This window comes from Eublepharis macularius, chromosome 8 (genome assembly GCF_028583425.1).
Source record: "Eublepharis macularius isolate TG4126 chromosome 8, MPM_Emac_v1.0, whole genome shotgun sequence".
Lineage (NCBI taxonomy): Eukaryota > Metazoa > Chordata > Lepidosauria > Squamata > Eublepharidae > Eublepharis > Eublepharis macularius.
Window position 1 is genome coordinate 42,384,832 of NC_072797.1, and position 24,513 is coordinate 42,409,344.

A 24,513-nucleotide genomic window follows, 5' to 3' on the forward strand; every position below is an offset into this window, starting at 1 on the left:
ATTTGAACTCATCACCCAGTTCCTGTCTGTCTCTCTATCAGTTACACCACACAGGGCATGCCTTCATCACATGCATTGTTCTAAGGTACTTCTATAGTCTGCCTTATTCAGTTTTTAATGATATCTAATATGTAAGCCAGTGGTGGTGCCAATGAATGTCGTGCCACCTGCCAGCATGCCTTCTTGGTGCCCACTTGCTTCTACCACAAAGCAAAGAGCCAGTTCTGGTTTTCTCCGTTAACTGGAGTATGAGGTGCTTCAGAAGAGCCCAGGAGACATCCTTTTGTCTCAGCAGGGATCACCCATTTGGAAACAGCTGCTTCCATGATAGGAGGATGCTTGGCTTGAAAATAAATTTTGAGGAATTTCCAAACATTGGAACAAGCCTCTGTAACAGCCATTTTATGTTGGCTCCCGCCTCCCCACCCGTCATAGTAGTCACTTTGTTATGGAACTTTCTCAAAATTCCAACAGGACCTAAAGTTTCAACAAGGCTGGGAACTCCTGATTTAATTAGTCACCTCTTTCAAAGACATTTCAATACATATGTAATAGGGTATATAGTATACAAATGAATTTTCTAAAATTTAAAACCAGCAGAAATCCAATAAAGAGTTTAAAAAATGCTGAAACAGAGCATAAGTAATTCTAAGATTGACATATTAAACAACAAGATCTACCCAGCAGGATCATACTTACAGCAATAAGACCACAGTCTATCATACTTACAGCAATAGGAACAAAGTGTACAGGTAGCTGTTGATTTTGCCCAGCTGCTGGGTGGTATCTGCAGAAGGCCCTGACCAGATGAGCCCAGCTGCTGTGGCGGCACACACAGGGAGATATGCTGGATCAAGGCAGTGAGGGGCTTTGTAGTGAAAGCCAATTCCTTGAACTGATAGGGAGCCAGCGGAGTGACTGCAGAATAGGAGTAATATTCCAGTTCTTCCTAACACCTGATCATAGCTGACCTTCAGCGTTCTGCAACTGAAGTCTCTGAGCTAACTTAGAGAGGAGACCTATGCAGAGTGCATTACAGTTGTCAAGTCTCAACAATATCATGGCATGGATCCAGGTGGCCAGATTGGTTGTGTCAAGGTAGGGCGGCCGTCTTCCAGACTAGACTGAGTTTGTGGACAGCATTTTTTGCAACTGCCTTGACTTGCTTCTCTAGCAGCAGCAGCAGTAATAATAATAATAATAGCAGTAGTAGTAGCAATAGTAGTAGTAATAATAATAATAATGGCTCCACTTATATACCACTCTTCTAGACAGATCATTGCCCCACTCAGAGCAGTTAAGAAGTTAGTGTTATTATTATCTCCACAATGCATCTGGGGAGCTGGGGCTGAGAGGAGTGACTTACCCAAGGCCACCTACTGAGCTCACGGCAGTAGTGGGATTTGAACAAGTAGAGTGCTGATTCGCAGTCAAACCACTTAACCACTATGCTAAGTAGTGCTGGATCCAGTATTAACCCTAAGCTCTTAACTGAATCTGTGAGAGTCAGATGAAATCCATCAGAAGTGGGGAGTACAACATCCTTCAAGGTCTCTGCCTTCTCAACTAACATCACTTCCGTCTTCTCTGTGTTCAGTTTCAATTCATTTGCTTTCAGCTGTTTGACCACAGCCATCAGGCAGCAACCCAAGATCTCTACTGCATCCCGTGGTGATTTAAATAGTGGGATATAGAGCTGGGTGTCATCTGCATCCAGCTGCATAGCTATGAAAGAGTCCTACTAAAGGCTTTATAAAGCGGTTGAATAACATGGGGGATAAGACTGCACCCTGGGGAACACTATAATTCCCACTCTGGAGATAGTTGGTATCCTCTAAAAACAGAGGAAGTATTTTCCCCCCAAGCTAATGAGTAGAAGCAAGTCTAAATTCCACGCACAGAAGCATGAAATCACCACCTTCCCCCTCCTAAAGCTACCTCAAATGCCCCCTGAAATGTTGCCCAAAGGGAGCAGGGAACCCTCAGAAGTATCATGAGGGGGCAGTTGTGGGACAGCCACAGGAGGGAGGTGTGTATAACTCTTTTTGATGGGATCCAGCAAATTGTTCTGTTCCAAGGCAAATTTGTGCAGATATAATTGGCTAGGATTATTTTAATAGGGTGACAGTCTGATTTTATAATAAATCCATTCTACAGTAAACCAAAAGCAGCATTAAGGTGGAAAAAAGTCACACCATTGTGTTTAATGGATTGCATCCTATGAGCTTCTCATTTGCAGAGGCAGATCCTTTCTCTAGCAACCTTCGAAGAGCCTGTGCTGGGGAAGCCTCATGGGTAACATGCCAAGCTGCACAGAGGGTAAGGCAAGGAGAAGAACCTGGATGCGATCACCCATCTCCCTTTTGCACATGCTGAAGGCTCATAGGATGCAGCTGCATTTGTCTTACTTCTGAGCAAGTGTGCTTAGGAGGACTGCAAGTTTTGAGAATCCAGTTAAATAAAAACTTCTGAGTTTCTACTTGTCATACAACTTTGTGGGACTTTGTGGTTGAATCTCTTTTTTAAAAAAGGTGAACAAAGCAATGGTCACTGATTAAATTGTATGTTCCGATGTTCTATGCCAGCCCCAAATATGATCTTCCTAAGTATGACATCTAGAGCTATTATGACAAGGAGAAAAGGGACAGAACACTGGAATTGATAATGGAAACATTTTTTCTCTTCAACTCCTGGGACTGTTTTCATGGCACAGCATCTCCATCTCAAGCACAGCCAACTGAAAGAAACTGCAGTAATCTGGTTGACACAATTTGGAAAACCATGTCCTATCTACCTCAGAAATGTGGCCCACCATCAGCATAAAAGCACTACTGGTATAATAGCTCATTCGACAGAAGCATTCAACAGCTTAAAGTCTCAGCTGAACAGGGAACAGAATTTTCGTTTCATTTCTGCTGCCTTTCAGTAAGATCCCATTCAAAACAACAGAAAAGACCTTTGAGGGCAGAAGCCTAATGTTGTGGAACTTACATAAAGAGGTACTTCAGTGCAGCTCAATTCCATCGTTACAGCATCTACAAACAGAGTAAACCAAAGTAATTATCACATACTTAATCGCAAGGCATTGATACTAGTCTGTGGGCTATTCAGAGGCCTTTACTGAACCCATCACCATGGTATCGGAATGGCTCCCAAAGCAATTTCCTAGGATCTGCAAAAGCCATTGCTTCTTATAAACTGTTCTATAACAAAAGGAACATGGCAGGTGAAAAGGTGAAACTGTGGGGGGGAAGTAATACAGGTGGCCAATTAAAGAACTCTTTAAATTTAAATATTTTTGCATGTCATCAAAACCTTCATACTGAGGCCAGCAACCTTCAAAATAAAGAAGTAGCCTCTTAATTTGCAGCCTCACCAATTAAGATTTGCCCTCACCAATTAAACAACTAAAGCTTCAGTTGATTAACCAGCTAATTAAAGTGTGCAGCCCTACCCCCCACAAAAGTATGCCATTTGTTTCCATGTGTTTTTGTAACACAGTATAATGTATGTAATACAAACAAGCCAATAAGTAGTTCTATCAAGCAAGATATAAAGGAAAGATCTGCTGGTTAAAGTGTATTGTACTCTCACAGCTGAGAAAACAAGGGCAGAATAATATGGATCTTTGTATTCTTCAAGCTTAATTTGTTTACAGAAAATATTTATGCAAAACCTCAGCCACTGGCTGCCTGGGTGACTATATACAGAGACATACACTTTTCTCTCTCTTTACAATGCGTAATCTCACAGAAACTGAAACAAGCAAAGAACATTAGAAGATATTCATAGCCTATGTTTGTGTAAGAAATACCTTCACAAAAGTCTTCAGTTCTTTAACACAGTCTGTCATTTTGTCTGATGCCTCATACACCATTTAAGAGAAATTCTTACACTGCCCCACACAAAATTTCAGTTTTTCAATCTGCAGGCTAAGGTGAGTGCTCTAAAAAGGGCCCTCCTCGCAGTCCAGCCCTGCCCACCCAATGAAGTGGGAGGAAAGTGGGAAGAGTGCCTTCCCCTAAAAAAGAGGCGAGGGGAGGAGTGGCTTGCTGTGGCTTCCACTCAACTCACACATGCCCACATTATGGAGTGTGGGGGCCCTGTATGGGGCGGGGCCTTGAACATGCAGCAGCCATGCCTCCAAGCCACTTTGCAAAGGGCTGTCCCCCAGCAATCAACCCACCAGGACTTGCCCAGTGGCCTTAATGGCCACTCTGCCCCACCAGCCAGCCCCATCTGCAAATCCATACACAAGTGCCCAACCTCAGAAATGCTTCTGCTACTTGATATGGCAGGCTGAGGGACTTCTATGCTGTAAAATGCTCAAAGTCCAAGAAAGGAAGTTACGGGGACAAGAGAAAAAGTATTGAGCACATAGCCTAGAGGAAAACAGATCCAGCCAAGCTCAAAGGAATTTCCTACAGTAAGCAAGCACAATTCAGGAAATCAGAACAAGGAAAACAGGAACAATAAATGATAAAACTATAATGTTAAAAACACATAAGCACCTTCATTATATGCATGTGAAGGAGCCATAATCAATTTAAAAGCAATACCTAAGTAATATTTTGCAAAAAGTGAAGGGGGACTAGACTGAGGTGAAAAAAAATAAAGGTCAGGAATGTTCAAAAATGTTCTTTGCCACAGAGAAAACGGCCCTAGAATGTCTGAGATGGGAGAACTCCTTCAGATTTCATCCAAAGTCAAAAGAGCAAGATTTCAGGTAGTACCAACTCGTGTCCTGCAATAGTGAATTGGGGGATATTAAGAGACCATGTATAATCCATTTTGATTTAATTAACCTGGAAATCCCTTTGCATTTCTTCTATCAGGTCATGCTAAAAATATTTTATTAAAAAATAATTCAGAAACTACTCCAAACCTTGAGAATGCAAGAGTAGATTAATGTACAAACGAAACATTCTAACAAAAACAGAAAGAAACCCCAGTCTACCCTAAAGGAGGCTACCTTTCTTCTGAAGCAAACGGCTCAGGTTGAACATTCTCCAAAACCAATAGACTTCTGTTTTTCACAGCCTGTTATTCCATACCATGCTGCATGCAATGAGTCAGAAAACTGCTTAAATGTTTTTCCTCTTACAGATTCAGAATTTACCTGTACAGTTTGTGCTACAACAAAACAAATCTGCTTTAATACTCACTATTACTTTAAAGGCTATTTCACACATTTTGTATGGAGTAACTTCTATGTTCAGGTATCATTTGAAGCACTGCATAAATATTCTACTTAACATGAGCATACTAATCAAGTGGTTTAAAACCATAGCTACCCCCAAGTACTTGCTGCAGAACACAAACTGTAGAACCTGATATCTGGATTAAATCCTACAAAGAAAGTTGGCAGCACTCACATTTATCAGAGCACATTCATGTTGCATTGTATTAAAAACTCCTTCATTTGGTTTAAGCCACCCAATACCTAACTGAGCATAGTAATTTTACATTGCTTATTTATATGTTTATGGTAGGCTTCTAGTGACCCTCTAGGGGAAAGGGGAGTAGTTGCTAAGACTACATAAATTTAACATTCACATTTTGTGTTTAGATGGCATTAGAAACAAGGTAATTACAGATGACCTCAGGATTGTGAATTGAAGAAAAGGGGGAAATCCTCAGTATGTTTAACCGGTAAACCAAGGACCTAGCAGATGTGCTTAAGATGGCAGCCTTAGGCCAGGTTCACACAGGCAAGGCGATGACTAGAGATGGGCATGAATCGAATTAAGACCCCAAAAAAATGCACGAACCAGGCTGGTTCATGGTTCACAAACCAGTGGTTCGTGGAAGCTCGTTTTCACAAACTTCCATGAACTGGTCTACTGCTTCATTTGGGTCGTCAAGGAGCAGTTTAAAAGGCCATTTCCCTGGGGCCATATAAGCTTTTCCTGTGGCTTGAAAGCCACAGGTCCCTTTAAACTATCAGCTGACAGGAGGCAGAGGGGATCCCCCCTTGCCGCCTGCCTGCTGATAGTTTAAAGGGACCTGCGGCTTGCAAGCTGGAGGGCCCTTTAAACTGCCCAAACCCCAGCCACAGCCACAGCCCTACACTTACCTTGCCCTGCGGGCCCACGGTATCCTCCCCCTCCTCCCACAAGGGACAGGAAGGCCGTTTTTGGCCTCTTCCGCAACTACGTGGGCCAGCAGGGTGGCAGAGGAGGGAGAAAATGGCCTTCCTGCCCCTCAAATGGCTGCCATGGCTGTTTTCACCCTCCTCCGCCACCCTGCAGGCCCACGCACCAGCAGAAGAGGCCAAAAATGGCCTTCCCGCCCTTTGTGGGAGGAGAGGGAGGACACCGTGGGCCCACAGGGCAAAGTAAGCGTGGGGCTGGGGCTGTAGCTGTAGCTGGGGCTGGGCGGTGGGGTGGGGGGTGGGGTTTGGGCAGTTTAAAGGGACCTGCCGCTTGCAAGTGGCAGGTCCCTTTAAACTATCAGCTTGCAGACAGCTAGGGGGATTTTTCCCCCACCTGCCAGCTGATAGTTTAAAGGGACCTGCCACTTCCAAGCCAGGAAACAGCCCTTTAAACTGTAAAATGCCCCTTTCCCTGCTGCTGCTAAGCGGCCGGAAAGGGGCATTTAAACCCCATGAACCACAAACTGGTTTGTAAACTTGCCCCAGTTCATGCCGGTTCCTGGTTCGTGAAAACCCACGAACCACGAACCTCGTGGTTCGTTTTTTTTGTGGTTCATGCCCATCTCTTGGGATGACGTAGCTAGAATGCAGAGGGCAGATCATGGAGGAGAACATTTGGGAATGGTTCATATGTTTAAAAACTCCTTGCAAGCAGAAAAGCAGCACAGCAGACTGAGAGGGGTGGAATCTTTCCCCCTTGGCTCCTGTTTTTCTGTTTGCATGGAGTTTCTTATGCAAAGGAACATTCAGAGTAAGAATCTGCAACCTGCTATCTGAAGTTGTGGAGTCCATTTGAACAACTTCTTGCCACACCTCTTTCTCCAGCATGTATGAACCACGCCTTAAGGTCAGCGCCGGATCTAGGCACACGGGCGCCCGGGGCAAACCTTGCCTGGGAGCTCCGTGCGCGCGCACGCGCGCTCCCGGCGCTGCATGATGACGTCACTTGTGATGTTATCACGTGGGCGGGAGCCATGCGCAGCAAGCCAGCCGCTCCAGCGCCCGGTGAGTCATGGAGCTGGCGGCAGCGCGGGCAGGCGGTGGGGCGGCTGGCTGCCTTGCCGCGCACGCGGCTCCCAGCCCTGCGCTCAGCAACCCACACGGCAAGCCAGCTGCCCCAGCGCACGCTCTCGCTGCCAAGGGCTCCGCGGCTCACCAGGCGCTGGGGTGGCCGGCTTGTCATGCAGCCAGCTGAGCGCAGGGCTAGGAGGCCCTCCGCACAGTTAGCGCGCCCCACTGCCCTGTGCCACCCGTGCAGCAAGCCAGCCGCTCCAGCCCACGGTGAGCTGCGGAGCTGGCAGCAGCGAGGGCATGAGCTGGGGCAGCTGGCTTGCCACGCGGCTGGCTGCACGCGCGGCAAGCCAGCCAGCCGCCCCATCGGCGGGGCTGGTGAGGGTTTCCCAACCCTGCACTCAGCCTCCCGGGCAGCTGGCAGCTGCGCCCGGTGCCCCCTCTTTAGCGGCGCCGGGGACAGGCTACCCCCTTGCCCCCCCCTGGATCCGGCCCTGCTTAAGGTATTCTAAGTAGCCCCCTTCAGAATGATCAGGTGCTGGTTTGTTTGACAACCACAAGGATGGTTTGGGCTCCCCTGCCACATACACACAAAGCACTTCCTGACCGCTGAACTGATGTGCACTGAGCATTCTCACATGACACTCAAGATATGAAGTGACACTGGAAGCAAGCTTTAAACCACCCCCAAACATCTCTGGGGAAATCCCTTATATTTTCCATGTAAAAGGACAGCAACCATTGTTTTCAAACATTCTCATTATTTCCTTTAAGCAAGTCCCAATAGAAGTCGCACTTTAATAATGGTATTTCCTGAAAGGGACGTGCAACAGGACACATAATTGATCCTCTTTGGCTTCCGGCTCTTGTATAAGATCTTGTTACTATCCTAAGAAAAATATGCCGCATAAGTCTTGATGAAGTTTGAGAATGTTTACAGAAAAAACATAAGCAAGGGCTGAGCCAAAAGGTTCCCTGCCGAGCCAACCCAAGGCAAGCTACACGACCTTCCAGCCTATCCCATGAAACAAAAGAGCCAGTTGTGAATTCTGGACAGAAGAGATCAATGGTGTGAGAAGTGAGCGGGCTTCCTTTTTAAATCAGCTGGTACTCCTTTCCTCCATCTCCTTCCTTTCTGCAAGCCAATTCCCTTCTCCCGCTTAACTGCCATTAAAGATCATTGAAAGAACATAAACTGCAGATAATGCTGAACAAGATTCTTACTGAACCAAGATTCAAAAGCATGATTTAATGGCATGGATCAATTTATTAAAACATTTATACCCTGCCTCTCCATATAAACACCTGCAAGGTGATGGGTAAATTTCACTGGGTTTGTTTTAATTCTCTCTGTTTCTTTTAATTTGTAATTTGTACATTTTAATCTATGTTTTAATCTTGCTAATGGGACCGGCACCTTTTGTATCCTCACAACCTGGTTGTTGCATTATTAGATGCTTTGAGTCCACAAATGTTTTAAATAAGTAAGTTTTTTAAAAAATCAAAACAACAAGATAATGAGGTACAAACAGCAGTGAAACACACTAGAGAAGAAACGTGGGCACAAAGTTGATGCTTCCTGGCCTCTTCTGAAGCCTGTACTTCAGTGAGGGCTGGCTTTGTGTGTTGGGGATGAGATACTCTGGTGAAGAAGCAAATGGACCCTAGGAAACCCATGGGTGGACACCATGGCACTCACAGGGGCCACATGAGGGACTATCGTTGTTATAGGTTGCCAGTTCCACAGGTACAATTGCAACTCCTCATCTGGCCTCTGTATCTTGGAATACTTTAGAAGCCTTTTGCTACTCTACCTGGAATTAACAGGACTTTCCAGTTGTTCCCCTTGACTGGAGGCCTGCCTGTGTATAATGAGCAGTTTCAGCTGTCTGACTGGGAGCAAGTTCAGATTAAAGTCCACCTTCTTGATGTGCCTTTCTTTATTACCTTCTCTGTGAAAAAAGTACAGCCTGGGTGGCAAGACTGAAAATCTCTATAGTTTCTAGAGTCAGCAAATGCCAGTATTTACTATACCCACATCCTTGGTATGCATTTGGGGCTTCCATATCAAGAAAGTTTCCTACTGCTTGGTCTATAAGTCTACAACAAAGTGTATTGTGTTCTGATACTGAACGAGAACCATTTTAACAGGGGAAAGGCTTTTGTTCACACACCATTAAAAGTAATCAGATTAAACAAAGTACACAAATGCCATAATACTTGGCAAGGTGATCTTTCGGCATACAGATTAGCTTTATTTATCCTTCCTTCTTTCCCCTAAAAAATATTTATGCTGCTATTGTTTGAGGTTCTCTAATAGCTGCCAGTAGCTTTGTAAACCAAAAGGGAAAAAATACATTTGAAACAACACCACGGAGAACGTAGAGTAAATTCACAATGTATTGACATCTGGAATGCCACCCAAGAAAATATCCACAAAGCCGTACAAAAAGAGGAGGGTAAGAAGGTTGGATTTGGATGCTACAGTTAACCATGGTTTGTTTGAACAGTGCTTTGTGCCACAAGTTGCGGTTAGTCAACCAGACAGAAGTAACAGATCCCACTTTGTCTGCTTCTTGCCTTATCTTTGCCTCCCAGCAGGGAAGACATCCTCCCTACACTGCCATCCCTGTGGCCACAAGGGGGCTGTGCCACTCAACAAAATATGGTTCCACCATTTTGTGGCTTTTCCACATGGTCAACTTATTCCTGATTTTCTTGGCAGTAAATCCACGAGCACTGGAATCAGTTTTGGTACAGTTCATCTGCACAGCTCCCTCTGCATTTTAACATTGGTGGAGTCAGTTTACTTCTTCCTCACATGCCCTAAATAATCAACATTTTCAAGTGAGGGCTCCGCCATCACCAGTGGCATCATTGGTGGTATCACAGCACCCTCCTTTTTTATTTTTACCCCATGCTTAAGTCTCCCCCCCCACCCTCATTGGACTCTGAATTTTTTTTAAAAAAATCATCAGTTTTGTAAAGTAATAACAACCTAACATTGTAGTAACAGATGCAGCAGGTATCCTGAATCCCAAACTTTCATTTTTAAAAAAGTAAGTCTCTAGCCCCTTCTGTTGAGAAGATAACCTTTTCCCTTATATCTCCACAAGGAAAGGGGCTAGAGCCTTACATTTTTAAAAATGAGAGCAGGGGATGCAGAGAACCTGCTGCATCTATTAATACAACATTAGGTTGTTATGATGTTATGGAAGCATTGTAATAATAGATGCAGCAGGTTTTCTGAATCCCTAGCTTCCTTCCTTTCTTTTTTTCAAAAGTATGTCTCTAACCCCTTCCATTGTAGAAATATAAGGAAAAAGGTATGTCTCCACAACAGAAGGCGCTAGAGACTTACTTTTTTAAAAATGAAAGCTGGGGATTCAGCATCTAGTATTACAATGTTAGGTTGTTATAACATTATGAAATTGATGATTTTTTACAAAACTGGAAGTGAAATCAGGACGGTGAAGAAAGGCAAAGATAAGGAGGAGTGGTTTGACCATGATGAACAAAACAAATAATCAGAAAGTGGGTTGGAGGTGAGGATTGGACAAGTGAAACTAAACCAAAAGAAACATTCCGCACAAGGAACAAAGATGACTCAGAATCAGCTTTTTAAAAAATGTGGTCTCAAAGAACCAGGAAAAAAATAGGGTTGGGAAGGCAAAGTGAAAACTAAATCCAAAAAAATGTATCTGGAAATCGGGGGATAAATTGAAGCTGTATGGGGTCAGAACTGATGAAAAACCCTGAGCAGAAAAGCCCATTGTAACAAGCCAGAGTTAGTCCAAACAAGACCCTAGTTTAAAATCTTTGTTTGAAACCAACTAACAAGTTCTGGTTTGTTGAACTATCTGCATCCCAACACCACACCCAACTTGGGATTAATTCAATAATGGTTTATTGTGATGTCTGAATGCATCCCCAGCCAAGCTCTTCCTAGGCAGTTTTTATGGTTACTTCGCCTCATGATGTAAAATGATTGCTTTGAGATTAAGCATGTTTAAACCAAGACCAAGATTCAAAGGGTTACGTCAGACAAAATTAAGAGCCTGGGCAGGCCCAAGAAGGTTATGATCTTTTTCTTTCAGAAGCAGGCCTTTCCGTGTAGGTCGGTATCACCATTTGCTTTTGACAGTTCCCTTGTTTTCAAAAGTAGTTTCCTTTGCAACATTTGAGGAGGTGGAACGATGAAGGAGAAGGGGAACAGGTGCCCTTTACTGGGGACTCAGGGCTGTCAAGAAGCACAACCCAGGATGCAAGTCCATTACCACCAACACCATTAATGTCATTTCAGATATTAAATACATTCTTTATTTCACAACTTATAAGAAGTGATGGGGTGTTAGAATGTGTTACAAGTTTGGGCCAGACCCAGAGAAACAATGCTTGGCAGTGGAGGGGGACTGCTATTTGAGGTGGGCTTCTGCTTGAGAAACAGAACGGATCTTTTGGCACTCAGGGCATGCTCTACACCAGATTTTCAGACAGCTATTTTTGTGGTGAGAGTTGAAAATAGATATATTCAAAATTTAAAAGTGCTTTAAGAGCATTTGTTGTGGTTACCTTATTTATACTTCATATTAACAATTATAACAATGCTGTCAGTTCAAGTCAAATAGGGACCTTTTTAAATAAAGAGATTTGTGCCTTTGGCAGGCACATCTAGCACAGAAGACCACTTAACTGTTTATTTAAGAAGCAGCCATAGGATGTAGAATCAGAACGTTGGCCAATATTATAGCTGCTCCTTAGTCATTATAGAATGTTCCACAAGGCATTAAGTGGTTGCCAAGATTAAAACTCAAGGAAAAAAACTCTCAATAAATCAAACACAGCAAACTGAAGGAACCATAAACAGAGGCAATTGCAGTTTCATTCACTCACTGAAGAATTTACAACTAAGGCTTCCACATTCAGACTTGTTTCTTATTTTTAAAAAGGGCATAACAGATGTATGACCACCTGAAACTGCCTTATTCTGAATCAAAGTCAGTAGTGTCTACTCAGACTGGCAGTGAAACTCCGGGGTCTCAGGTAAAGTAATATACAATGTCAATACCATGCCAAATATAGGATTCAGTGAAATTTCAGTTGTTTTTTAAGCAAGTTCCTAGTCCCTGTGACTGAAAGTATGTAGTCAGTGACAGGGATCCTATTTAGCACTCACAGTGAAGCACTCATGGAACAAACTTTCCAATCTTCCTCCTCTTGCTGTAGCGTTCTGTGCCCCCTCCCAATTGTGTCCCGACTGTCCATAAATCCCCAGGAAGAGCATGAGAGGGGCAAAGAGGAAGGGGTGCATCAACAAATATCACCTCTTCTGTTCCGTTGGCAGAAGCACCTTCTACCAGCAGAAAACACTGTTCAGATCCAGGCCAATGTCTGAAGAAATCTCCAAAGTTAGAGAGGATGAATTGGGCAAGGAGGTATTAGGTAGGGCTTGCAAGGTGTCAGGCTCCCATGACCTGCAAAGCCACCTTCCTTCTGAATAGCTTGCAGCCTCCTGTTGAATTTTCCCTCCGCAAGTTTAAGTCCACTCTCCCCAGATCTTTACATCATCGCATTATCTGTCCTCCTGCTCTGCACCCCGAACTGTTAATGGTTGGAGAAGTGAAATTCACAAGGAAAAGACATCAGGACACTGGAGAAGTTGTACTAGTCACAAGCAGTCTCATGTCCCTTTAACATGTAGTTATGCCTTTAAAAACATGCCTCTGGCCATTTCAAAACCAAAAAAATATTCACAAAAACATCCATGAATATTAGAAATATGGGATTTTTGAACTGACTCTGGGCATTACAATCAAGTTTGCTGACTTATAGATAAGATTTGCCCGCCCCACATGGTAAATCAGCATAAATGTCACAACCACGTGTAGCATTTCATTAGTTCACAGGCTGTCATCAATAATAAAGATCCTGCAAACAGAACTTGACAGTCATGTTAGCAATAGGCAAAGCGGAAAGGATTCTGGAGCATTCTCCCACGGCCACATTAGCAACAGCAAACTAGCAGAAACATTACCATCATCTAGGAGAATTCAGAGTCCCAAGTATGTTAATTTTTTCTCAAAAGCCATCAAGGAAAAAACAAAAGAACCCTAATTTTCACGAGCTCTACATTATTAAGGCAAGTGAAAGACAGTTAAAATTTGTTCAAAGGCCAAAGGTCTTTTAAAATGAATTCAGTCATATTACTAAGAATTGTAATCACATTATTATTATTATTACTATTACTACCATTACTATTACTATTACTATTACTATTACTATTACTATTACTATTACTATTAGCACTTATATAGCGCTCTTCTGGGCAGATTATTCCCCCCTCAGAGCAGTGAACAAGTCAGCGTTATATTATCCCCGCAATACAGCGGGGGAACTGGACTGAGAGGAGTGGCTTACCCAAGGCCACCTACCAGGCTTATGGTAGTAGTAGGATTTAAGCCAGCGGAGTGCAGATTTGCAGCCCAACCACTTAACCACTCTGTTACAACAGCTCTCTGTGCATCTGTATGTTTAGAATATTGAATTCAGAGGACCTAGTAGACAGATCATTACAATGCTATAACAACATGTCAGTGACTGTTTTTTAAAAGCTCTAAAAAGCCTTCCAGTGTTACAGGGGGAGGGCAGCCTCCGGGGCGGGGGGGGGGGGGCCTCAGGCAACTAAAGTGCAGGGGAAACTACCATGTGGGTGCTCTGTTGCCACTACCCATGCTGTATTCACAGCCACAATGAAAACTACACAGAGACTCGTCACCAGGTGGAAGCAGTCCTCGAGGCCTAGCCAGGGTTGCCAGCTCTGAGATGGGAAGTTTATTTATGTATTTATTTATGTATTTTATTCAATTTATATTCCACCCTCCCCGCATCAGCAGGCTCCTGGAGATTTGGGGGGTGGAGCTTGAAGTGGGTGGAGTTTGGGAGGAGAGGGGCCTCAGCAGGGTACAATGCCATACAGTCCACCCTCAAAAGCAACCACTTTCTCCAAGGGAACTGTTCTCTGTTGGCCGGAGATCAGTTGTAATTCCAGGAGATCTCCAGCCACCACCTGGAGGCTGGCAAGCCTAGGCCTAGCAGGCCCTTTCTTTGTCTCTCAAATTTCCATGTCTCCCGGAACATGTTCAGTCCTCCTCAAAATATTGTATTTTTATTTCTTTTGGTTAATTTACAAAACTATATTATTTCTGCATACTGGCCCCTACTCCTGTGCCTTCAAATGCAGCCAATATAAAGCCGTTTGATAAGGTCTGTTATAAAACAAATATTTTGTTTGTAGTGGCCTTGCTCACTACAGAAAGTGTGAGTCTCCATCTAGCCACGCACACCGTACCATTCATTATTTTATAAATCACTTATCTCCTCCTCCCCTTTACAAGTGTTTTTTCTAAACTAAAAGACCCTAAATACTCCAGCCTTTTCCTCATAAGGAAGGTACCTCCAAATACCTGGTTCTCTCGGTTACACTATTCAGTATTTTTCCCAGAGCTATGATCCACTTTTTAAAATGGGGTGACCAGAATTATAGACCATCCTCAACATTTGGCTGCACCACAGAAAGCATTCCAATCATTCTGCTCAGAAGCCTTCTACCACCTTAATGGGCCTTCCTCCGGTGGAAGCGACTCTTCTGCTGGCGTGGATGGAGCTTCCAGCAATCTTTTCCCAAGATGATCCCAAGAACTTTTTCTTGGGCAGCTGCAGCCATTTACTCCAAACCTGCAACATTTGATCCCTTTTCACTGGAAACTGTGTATTTTCCCCCTTTTCTATCTCCTCCAGTAATACCAGGGCTTTGTGCCTCCATTCACAGCTCTATTTTTCCACACTTCCTTCTCTAGAACCGTTCATCCAAGCCAGTTTGCCAAGTCCCTCGTTACGCACATTTCTCCTAATTCTTTTTCAAATCCAACTTCTGACATTCATCTTACAACAACAAAGCACCTTAAAGCCATTCTCATTTCTATCCCACCGACTGCAGGCACTTTGAGGGTTATTATCTTTGCATTCTGAATATGTGCAGTATTATCAATAAATCAGTCCTGAGTCCCATTTTAAGGCAACCAATAGATTGAAACTTTGAGCATAAGCCAGGAAAAGCACTCCAGGTGGACTCCTTTTTGGCTTTTGAGAGCTCTAACTTGGCCGCTTATTCATTTAAGCTTTGCCTTTAATGGTGGGAATCAAGATTGTGTCTATTTCCCCCCATGTACAGTGGCAATAATTCTCATTTACAGTTTAACACAGTGTAACATAATCCTCTCCTCCAACTGGCAAGGCTCACAGAATATGTGCCAAAAGAATTTGCATAGCATTCAATTAAGGGACCTGTAAATCTAGAGGTGTTTTGCAATCGTTTTCATGTGGCTGACTCATTAAAAGTGCACATCTCTATCCTGTTACTCGTTTTGTGTTCTTAGGATAAGTTATTGCACTTGGATATGGATAACTGAGTACAATATACAGAGAGAGAGAGATTCTTTGTTCCAGACAGCACATCACACGCCTGTACAGTTCCCTTTTGAAAATACACACAAGTGGTTACTCAGGCCTAATTTAAATGTGAGGCTTGCGAGACAAAAGAGATTCCCTGTACAACTTTGTACCGGCTCAGGGTTTGTTTGTTTTTTAAAAAACTATGCTGCGACCCAAGCAGAGCAGCAACATTGTCTGTAAGAGCCACAGATCTCGGGCAGGCAAACGAAGCACATGTAGCTGTGGACAGGTTGCAGCATAGTTTAAATGAGCCTATGAAATGGAAAGCTCCTTCTCTTGCCAGCACCGTGTTTAAATCAGGCCTAAGAGGATTCTGCTTGGATGTCTGTGGCCAAGCACAGAAGGAATCCTCAGAAACAGCCCTCAATTATACATACCAAACAGTGTCTCCTGGCCTCTGATACCCCAGACCTCAACTTCTTTCAAAATAAATCTGATGATACATTCTTCATGAAAAGGCTCACTTTTAAAGTGTGCAGAAGACAAAGTTACGCACCCTCAAAGAAAGCCACCCACTGTGTTTCTATATCAGCACATTTACTGACTAGTGTAAGGTAAACAATGACTCAGGCTGCATACCTGTGCACACTTACCTGGGAATAAGACACTGAATACAACAGTAGAAAAGTGCAGTAGCACCTATAAGACTAACAAAATTTGTGGTAGGGTATGAGCTTTCGTAAAGGACAGATGGACTCACTTTCTAGCTGTATCTGAAGACGTGAACAAGTTTTGTTAGTCTTATGGGTGCTACTGGACTCCTGTTCTTTTCTACTGCTACAGGCAGACTAACACGGCTACCCTTCTTGAATACAACAGAACTTCCAACTGAGTAGATATGCATAGGATTGTGGCTGTCAGTCACACAGCGATGTATTGAACAATGTTCTCTGTGGACTTACGGGAGCGCTCAAGTATTTGCTTGATTTTCTGTCTCATGGCAAAATAGTAGCTTATTTCAAGGTCAAATTTGAATCCACAGCTACAGGAATTTGACCAGTATTGCTCCATGGCAGGGTGTAAAAGTAAGAAATAGACAAAAAAAAACCCACAGAGAATTAAACAATTTACAAAATTTAATTCTCTGTGGGGGGTTCTTGTCTATTTCTCAGTTGTATATATACCTCCTAGATTTGGCCTTTTTCTAGTCAGGGTGTAAAAGTAACCAGAAACACCAGCAATCATTCTGTTATGAACTGACAATATCAAATAATTTTGTCAAACCATTTAATTAGCCTAAACTGACAGACAGCTCCGCCCTGAGCAGGAATACTTAGCAGTAAATGTCCCCAGGGGACCAAGGAAGGTGAGATGGAGCACTCCTAGCCTCGGCCTCCATCAAATGGGGAGCCATGAGCAAATCTTTCTGACCCTCTGCAAGGCCCAGCTGTCCTTAACCAGTTGTTCCATAAGTTATTCAGCCCCTCTACAGTTTTTAGCATAGTAATTCAGGCAGCAAACCATTGTGCCAGGTGTGTCTGGTGCAGGTGAGAAAGGCATGAAAGTCACCATGAAATCAAGATTAACTTGTTTCTTTCAGGCACCAGCACAGCCAAGACTGAGATCAACAGAATTAAATTACAGTACCAAAAGAAGACAGTTGTTGCTCTGCTCCTGGAAAACAACTACAGTAAGTCTCTGAGTCACATAGAACTCTTCAGGCAGGGGAGGGGGCGTGGAAAAGCTGTGTGCAGGCACACAGGTGCAAATGCCACTACTACAAACACCTTGTCTACTCATCTGTTCTGCCTCCAAAAGATATAAAATAAGTAATTTTTAATATCAGATTATATGAGCCTTCACACAAAATTGTTTCCTTTAGCAGGATTTTGAAAAAGAGTATTCTTTTATAATATATACTTCTTATTGCAAATACAAAATAACACCAAGTAGCCAACCGAATACGCTTTGACTGAACCTCTTAAGCAGCACCTTTACCTGCCACTTTGTTCTTCAGGTTCAACAAAATATCATTCCAGGGTTGCCACCCTCTTTTCCAGACGGGTTCCTGTCTAAACCGGGAAGCTCACCCTGTGGAACTTCTGCATCTCACCCTTAAAGGCACAGGATCCTGGGGAGGGCAGGTGGTCAGGTTTCTGCTGGGTAAGCCCTTGACTAGTAGCAAAGATAGAATTGATCCGTCCCAATATTCCGCTTCCATAAACTCCCCCTACCAAATTTTGCAAGGAAGTAAGAGGGATGAAAGGGAAATCACCCGTCCCGACCTCTCCATTACCTGTCATTGTTTTCCTGCACTAGGAGAGTTCCGATGTGCCCCTTGACGCGGACCCGGAGCACGCGCCCCGCGTAGTTCTGCGTGCCCGGCACCAGCACCGGCACCGTCGCCCCTCGCGCGGCCACCGGGGGAGGAGCTGAGCGCTGCCTAGTCAGACGGGTTGCTACTGTGCGTCGGCAGGCCCGCCTCGCAGGCAAGGGAGTGGCCGGGCAGGCTCCTCCGCAATCCCGGCGTGTGAATCTCTCGCCGCTCCGCGCTAAGGTAGCGCTGGCGGCGGCGCGGCTGCAGGGAGGGCGAGCGGCGACCTCTAGTGGACTGCCGGCCTCCAAGCCTGGCCGGCGTTTTCGCTTGCGTCCCGCTCAGGCTTCGCGGCGTGTTTCTCTTCGGGGTCCCAAACGCAACGGAGCTGCGGGCAGCTGTTCCTCCAACTCGCGCCGCGCTATGAATGTCTCTCGGCGGCTTTTGACAGGATTGACAGAACGGCGATAAGCGATCGTGGCCATATACGACGAGCCCGCTTTAGCGACGAGGCCTTTAAGCATCCCAAGAAGGGGTCGTATATAAGCAAGTTTCTCAACGGAACGTATAGCAGCTTATTCAACGCCTGTTTCCATCAGGATCGCCACCCCCAAACTGAAAGTAAGAGAACTTTTCCAGACTCCCTGGTGGGAGTAACTGGTCGGAGTTCCGTCGCGTGTTTCAGAGTTGAAAGCGGTGCGAGGGCGCCGGCGCTGCCAGTTATCACCTCTGTTCAAACGGGCTTTTGATGCATTACAAACAAAGAAACCCGCGTAAAACCTGCTCGATTGGAGAAGGTAGAGGAACTGGAAACATGGCGCACGTGCGACAGTCGCCCTATCAGCCCTCTTGCAAGCCCCTGTTGCCAGCCTCGAGGTGGTGGCTGGAGATCTCCGGAATTACAACTGATCTCCAGGCCACAGAGATCGGTTCACCTGGAGAAAAAGGCTGCTTTGGAGGGTGGACTGTATGGAATTATACTATGTTGAGGTCTCCAGTCTTCACCACCCAAATCTCCAGGAATTCCCCAACTTGGAGCTGGCAACCCTAAACCACAACCTTCCTGCCTCCAGCTGAAGGGGCCTTGGCTAGGCACCCCTGCGTACCCCCGCATGGCTCCTTGATCACCTTTCCCATGGCATTTGGGGACAAATTATTTGACTCCTAGCTTCACAGACTACAAACGAAGGGAGGGAGGGCCCCAGAAGATCCCCTCCTGCCTCTCCGCCTGCACCTCTCTCTCTTCTGCATAATTCATTCAGTGTTACTCATCTTTGTCTGCACTGTTGATGGCTGCCCGGGCCGTTTGGATTTAAAACGGCCGTACTGGGGCATCATTCACAAAAAAAGCATCCATTGCTCAAAATGGGATCACCCATTTCAACAGTAGGCCACCATCTGGTTAAGGAGTCTTGGGATTAGTCAGGGAATCTGGCACTACCAGAACTATTGGAAATACATTTGTCAGTCCAAGTAATGTAATACTGGGGCTTTTTTAAAAAAGTATGCTTTTCTCCAAAAACCCAAAAGCACATCATTTCCTGCTCACTTTGAACTGGCTGATGATCTCCTCTGTTGCAACCATCACACACACACACACACACACACACAAATATATATCATATGTACTGCCTGATCCAGCTTTATTAAATACAGTAGGGCTTGCTCTAAAATGAAGATGCATAAAATTGGGTTGTAAACACTAGCTGTACACTGGTATAAAGCAGAGAATTCAAGTAAGATGTATGAGCAAGTTTTTATTAAATACAACTCTGTAAAACCACAATCTATGTAGCCTTCGGTACACAAACAGTTGACCCTACCTGAGACTTGCATGAATGCATGCAAAAACATACACAACTTTTTTTGTACAATATACTTCTTGTAATAGTGGTAAAATGTAGGTAAATATTGAACTGAATTGAATATTACAGTCATTAACTAGCATAAAGCATATAGGAGTAAAAATATTAACAACAAAAGACCAAAACATAGAAGAGAAAAAGATACCAAATGTAATTCCTTAAATCATCATCATCAAGCTATGGGAGACTCTCCCACCTGCACAAAATTTGACAACTCTAACCTATAATCACAGGCTCAAGATCCGCCAGGAGAAGGGAGGTAGATGATTCCTTCAATATACCAGGAGTTTGGGGGAGGATAGAAATGATAAAAGCATGTCTAAGATTGCCACTGCATGCTGCAGTGCAGCAGAACACGACCAATAGTTTCCATTTCTCCACTTGCACCAGGGTGCATGTGTTCCTCGTGCAGCACAGCATGGTATCTCCCTTCCAAAAGTGCAGCATGAAGAACTTTAAGTTGGACAGTAAATCCAGGTAAGATCTTCCATTTAAAAAAGCACAATTTTTAGAAACCAGCAGGCAAACATTTTAATCTCCCTGGGCACACCACTACAGATCTCAAAGTCACTGTTCTATTAAAAAAAATAAATAACAACTGCTGACCAACAATCAAGTTAAATAGTACATATTACCATTCCTCCAATATAGGTATCTTTCAAGATCTTAAAGAGACAATTGAACTCTCTACTTTTTAATAAGCAGCTATCCTAAGCAGGTCTACTCTGAACCCTACTCAGGTTTATGCAAGGGGACTTACTCCCAGGAAGATGTTCTTAGGATTACATTTTAAAGCTCCTACCTGGTGCTAGAAGTCAAGGGAATCTTTTCTTTTTCATTCTCACCGGAAACAAAACAGCCTCCAAACCATGAGCAATGTGCCCTTCCACTTGCAGGCCCGCCCATTCAAAACAGGCCCCTGGCCATGAAGCAACTAGAGCTGATTCACCTGCCGATTAAGCTGATGAATACTTGTAGTCCTACAAGAAAGACTTGCACCCAATAAACGTGATTTCTACAAACCGTGCAAGGAAATGTCCAGCTCTGTTTTCAAAAATTTTGTGGCATTTTAACAGTCCTTAAAGTTGTCACACTGGAACAGCTAGTCCTGATGAAAGCACAACCAGCATGCCAACGGCACACTTCGACAGGCTTTCCCCCAGTGGCCCTGGAGGTCTCGTCTCTTCCTTCTTATCTCTACTGAAACTGCTTGGGCTGTATTTCATGTGATCATCTCCACATCTGTACTATGAGGGAATGGCAGGGAGAGAATTACAGCACCTCTGAACAGATCTCCTGAACTTTCTCCAGGTACTTTGGTGTAAGATTGTCTTTTGCAAATCATTTAAGAGTCCTCTTGATATTGTGACAAAGATATAATGTTGAGAAAATGAAATCCTCAGGATTTCTCTGGAAGTTACAAAATTGTGTATATAGTTGAGATAGGAACCATTCCTCCTGAAGCACGCTGTTATGCTCTGTGCTAACCGTATCAGGTTAACAGGCATCAGAGGGCTGGGCTTCCTACTTAACCTGTGAGTATTCTGTTACTACTGAAGAGAGACGTGAGCAGGGATAGTAACAACTTCTGTGCAGTCATGTCTTTTATGGTGAGGAATTGTTGGATACTTGTGTACTCTGAACTGTGACCTAGCAACGTTATCAGTAATACTTTTAAAAAGCCACAGTTCAAGCTTACGGAGAAAGATATTATACCCTTCAAAGGGCCGTAAGTGAATGACAAGCTCATATACTTCATTAGGTAGAAGATGCGTTCTGTCACTGTAGTTTTGCAAGGTTCACAGAGCTAGCAATTTCCTCTTCTGCCCAATTATTAAAGGTATGGGAGCCCTACACTCTACCGTAGCTGGTCATTTTAAGGAGCCCTTGAGGGCATAAACCTATTGGGAGTGTCCTCAAAGTGCAAAGATTATTCTCCCTGTCATTTGTAGGTCCCACCATAAGACCTTAAGGTAACAACAGCTTTATCATACATTTACCTGCCCATAAAATGTTCTCTTTAAAAATGAAGCTTGCTTATGTTGTACACATAAGCAAGACATCGGTGCACTACTTGTGCATGATTTGATGGCTTCATCAAGAAGGCAGAGGGCAGCAGCTTCTCACCCACAACAGCATGGAGCCATTTCCCCATAGTGCAGTGGTCCGACAGCATGCTGGGAATCTGTGCATGAAAAGAAAGCAAGTGCATTGGACTGCTGACTTGGTTCCCTTTGTGAGCAGCGCCTGGCTGGCGAGACAAATCTCCGCATGAGAACCATATCACTGGCCCACCCATAGTTCATTCCCTCCTGCACCTTTTGCTGAGCGTTGTGCAGTTGCACCAGGGCGGGGGGAGAACAGCCATGCTCCTTAGGTAAGCATGACTGTGCATTGATATATTGATGCCACTTGTAGAATCGTAAATCTGGAGTCAACTCAACAGTAAATCAGAGTTGAGGAGGGGGGGAAATCATGCCTTTATTTCTTCTGTTTCCAACAGCATTGTGATCTATTACAAAACTTCCTCTAGCATTCCTGCCAGTATAACTTCAGGCAATCTATCTCAAATGAATTTACACTCAGCTCTTTATGCACTGAAATGCACAGAAGTGGCTAAGAGCTTGAAGGGGATTTTAAAGCAACTTTATGAGCTCTCTGACAATGACATAGTTACATTACAGCCATATTTCATTTTGAATTATCATCAATATGGAGCAGAAGCAGCCGACTTTCTGCCAATGCAGAGTGTGTGTGTGTGACTTTTCACCAATATCCCCTCATTCTCTCTCTCTCTCTCTCTCTCTCTCTCTCTTTCTCTCTCTCTCTCACCGAGCAGACCTCTGATTCCACCACTACCCCACTATTCCTGGGCATCCTCCATCACCCAGGAGCAGAATTTTCAGGCTGCAGAGGCAGCAGGGAGGTGGAGAAATCAAACCGGTGCAGATGGAACTCCTTCCATCCACAGAAACTGCAGGCAGGATCCCAGCCAGGGTCTGCAAAACCGAGACATACGAAAGGTATGCAATATTCCTACTGTGGCACACAAAAATCTCATTAGGCAAACAATACTGAGACAAAGGGGACTGGGTGAATGAGGTGAGAGCTATGTAATGCTGCATTCACATGACAACAGTGAGAGATACTCTTGGGAGAGCATGCCTCACTTCTGTCTCGCTTCCACACACTTTCTGAGCCGAAGTACAGGGCCATGTTTAGTGAATCACCTTGCAATCCTTTTTTCTATCTTCTAAACAGAGAGCTCTCCCATGTAACCTTTGCAATGAAGATCATCACCTGCAGAAGGGAAGAATGGGCCTACCATGAATCGGACCATCAGTTCATGAAGGTCAGCATTGTCTGCTCAGATGGACAGCAACTCCCCAGGGTCTCAGGTAGAGGTCTTCTGTATCACCTGTTACCTGATCCTTTTTGAACCTGATGCCTTCTGCATGCAAGCAAATGCTCTACCACTAAGCCATGACCGACTGCCCCCACTGGAGACACATAATGCTCAAAAACAAATAAACAGCTACATATCAAACATCATGTGTTCTCATTCCTTTCAGCCAATGGTTCCAAGGCCCTGGTATTTGAATGTTACATGGATTTCGGCAAATACTAAGAACAGAAGTCCATTCTGTATAGTGAAGATACTTATAGATGTTGAATGAATAAGCTATCTGTGCTTTTTCAAAATGTGCACAATCTTTAAAGCCATCTCTCATAGATAGAGGTAAGATTTCTTCTGTTTGCCCTCCATGGGAAGAAATCTTTCTGCCCACAATAACAGTCCATTGGATCCAAGCCAGATTGCCAGAGCTGCTGTAGCATAGTTGCTAAGTGGTTTGGCTGCAAATCAGCACTCTACTTGTTTGAAATCCCACTACTGCCATGAGCTCAGTAGGTGGCCTTGGCCCCAGCTGTATAGTGGGAATAATAACAACACTAACTTGTTCACCGCTCAGGATGAGGCACTAATCTGTCTAGAAGAGCGGTATATAAGTGCAGTTACTACTACTACTATTAGTTTTAAACTACACATTAGCTCTTTTCCTCTTTCTTAAGAATGTACTTTATCTGTAATTGTTTTTCTAAAGGTAGCAATATTCCTACTGTGGTACACAAAAATCTACAAGGCTCAACATTCTATATCTTGCTTGCTGAAGCACAATAGTACAGTACATACTAAAAATTTAAATTTCTCATGAATCTGGCAGTAAAAAAAGAAAAACTTTGATAAGCCACGAGATGTTCCTGGCAACATTATACAAGACTCAACACTTGGTTTAGAAACTTTTTAAAAATCACCGTGTTTGGCTGACAGAGAATATCATGTGATGGAAAAAAGACGTTTATCAACTTTACATGTTTAGCCAACTTGCAACACTTGTTTTAATGAGCTAGAATAAGAAAGAATGTAGCCCAAGTCTATGTTGATGTTAGAGCTTCATCCTTGGGATTTAAAGTTATTTTCAAAGGAAAATATACTCCACAAAGCCTATTTTATTTCCAAATAGTATTAACTACGAAAACTAGATATTGTGGGAACAAAGATGCACGATGCAAGGATTCTGGTGACAATCCACCAGAAACCTTCATATTCTTCCAGAATAACACTAACACATACTTTGTCTGCTCGTATCAAATCAGGTTTGACTCACCACAAATGGCTTTGTGCAAGAGAATTAAAAGAGAAAACAACACAGTTTAGT

The 24,513-nt window shown here is 43.9% G+C and overlaps 1 protein-coding gene across 1 annotated transcript in view; it reads right to left on the bottom strand.

The window, feature by feature from the left end:
- The window catches only part of ARHGEF28 (Rho guanine nucleotide exchange factor 28), a 197,102-nt gene extending 179,107 nt beyond the window's left edge, over positions 1-17,995 (bottom strand). Inside the window, exons 1-2 of the mRNA XM_054986796.1 lie at positions 17,913-17,995; positions 2,992-3,035 (exon numbers count right to left, since the gene is read on the bottom strand). Coding sequence (XP_054842771.1) covers positions 2,992-3,035; positions 17,913-17,919 — 51 coding nt within the window. The 5' untranslated portion in view covers positions 17,920-17,995. The remainder of the gene's footprint in view (positions 1-2,991; positions 3,036-17,912) is intronic.
- Positions 17,996-24,513: the final 6,518 nt, after the last annotated feature.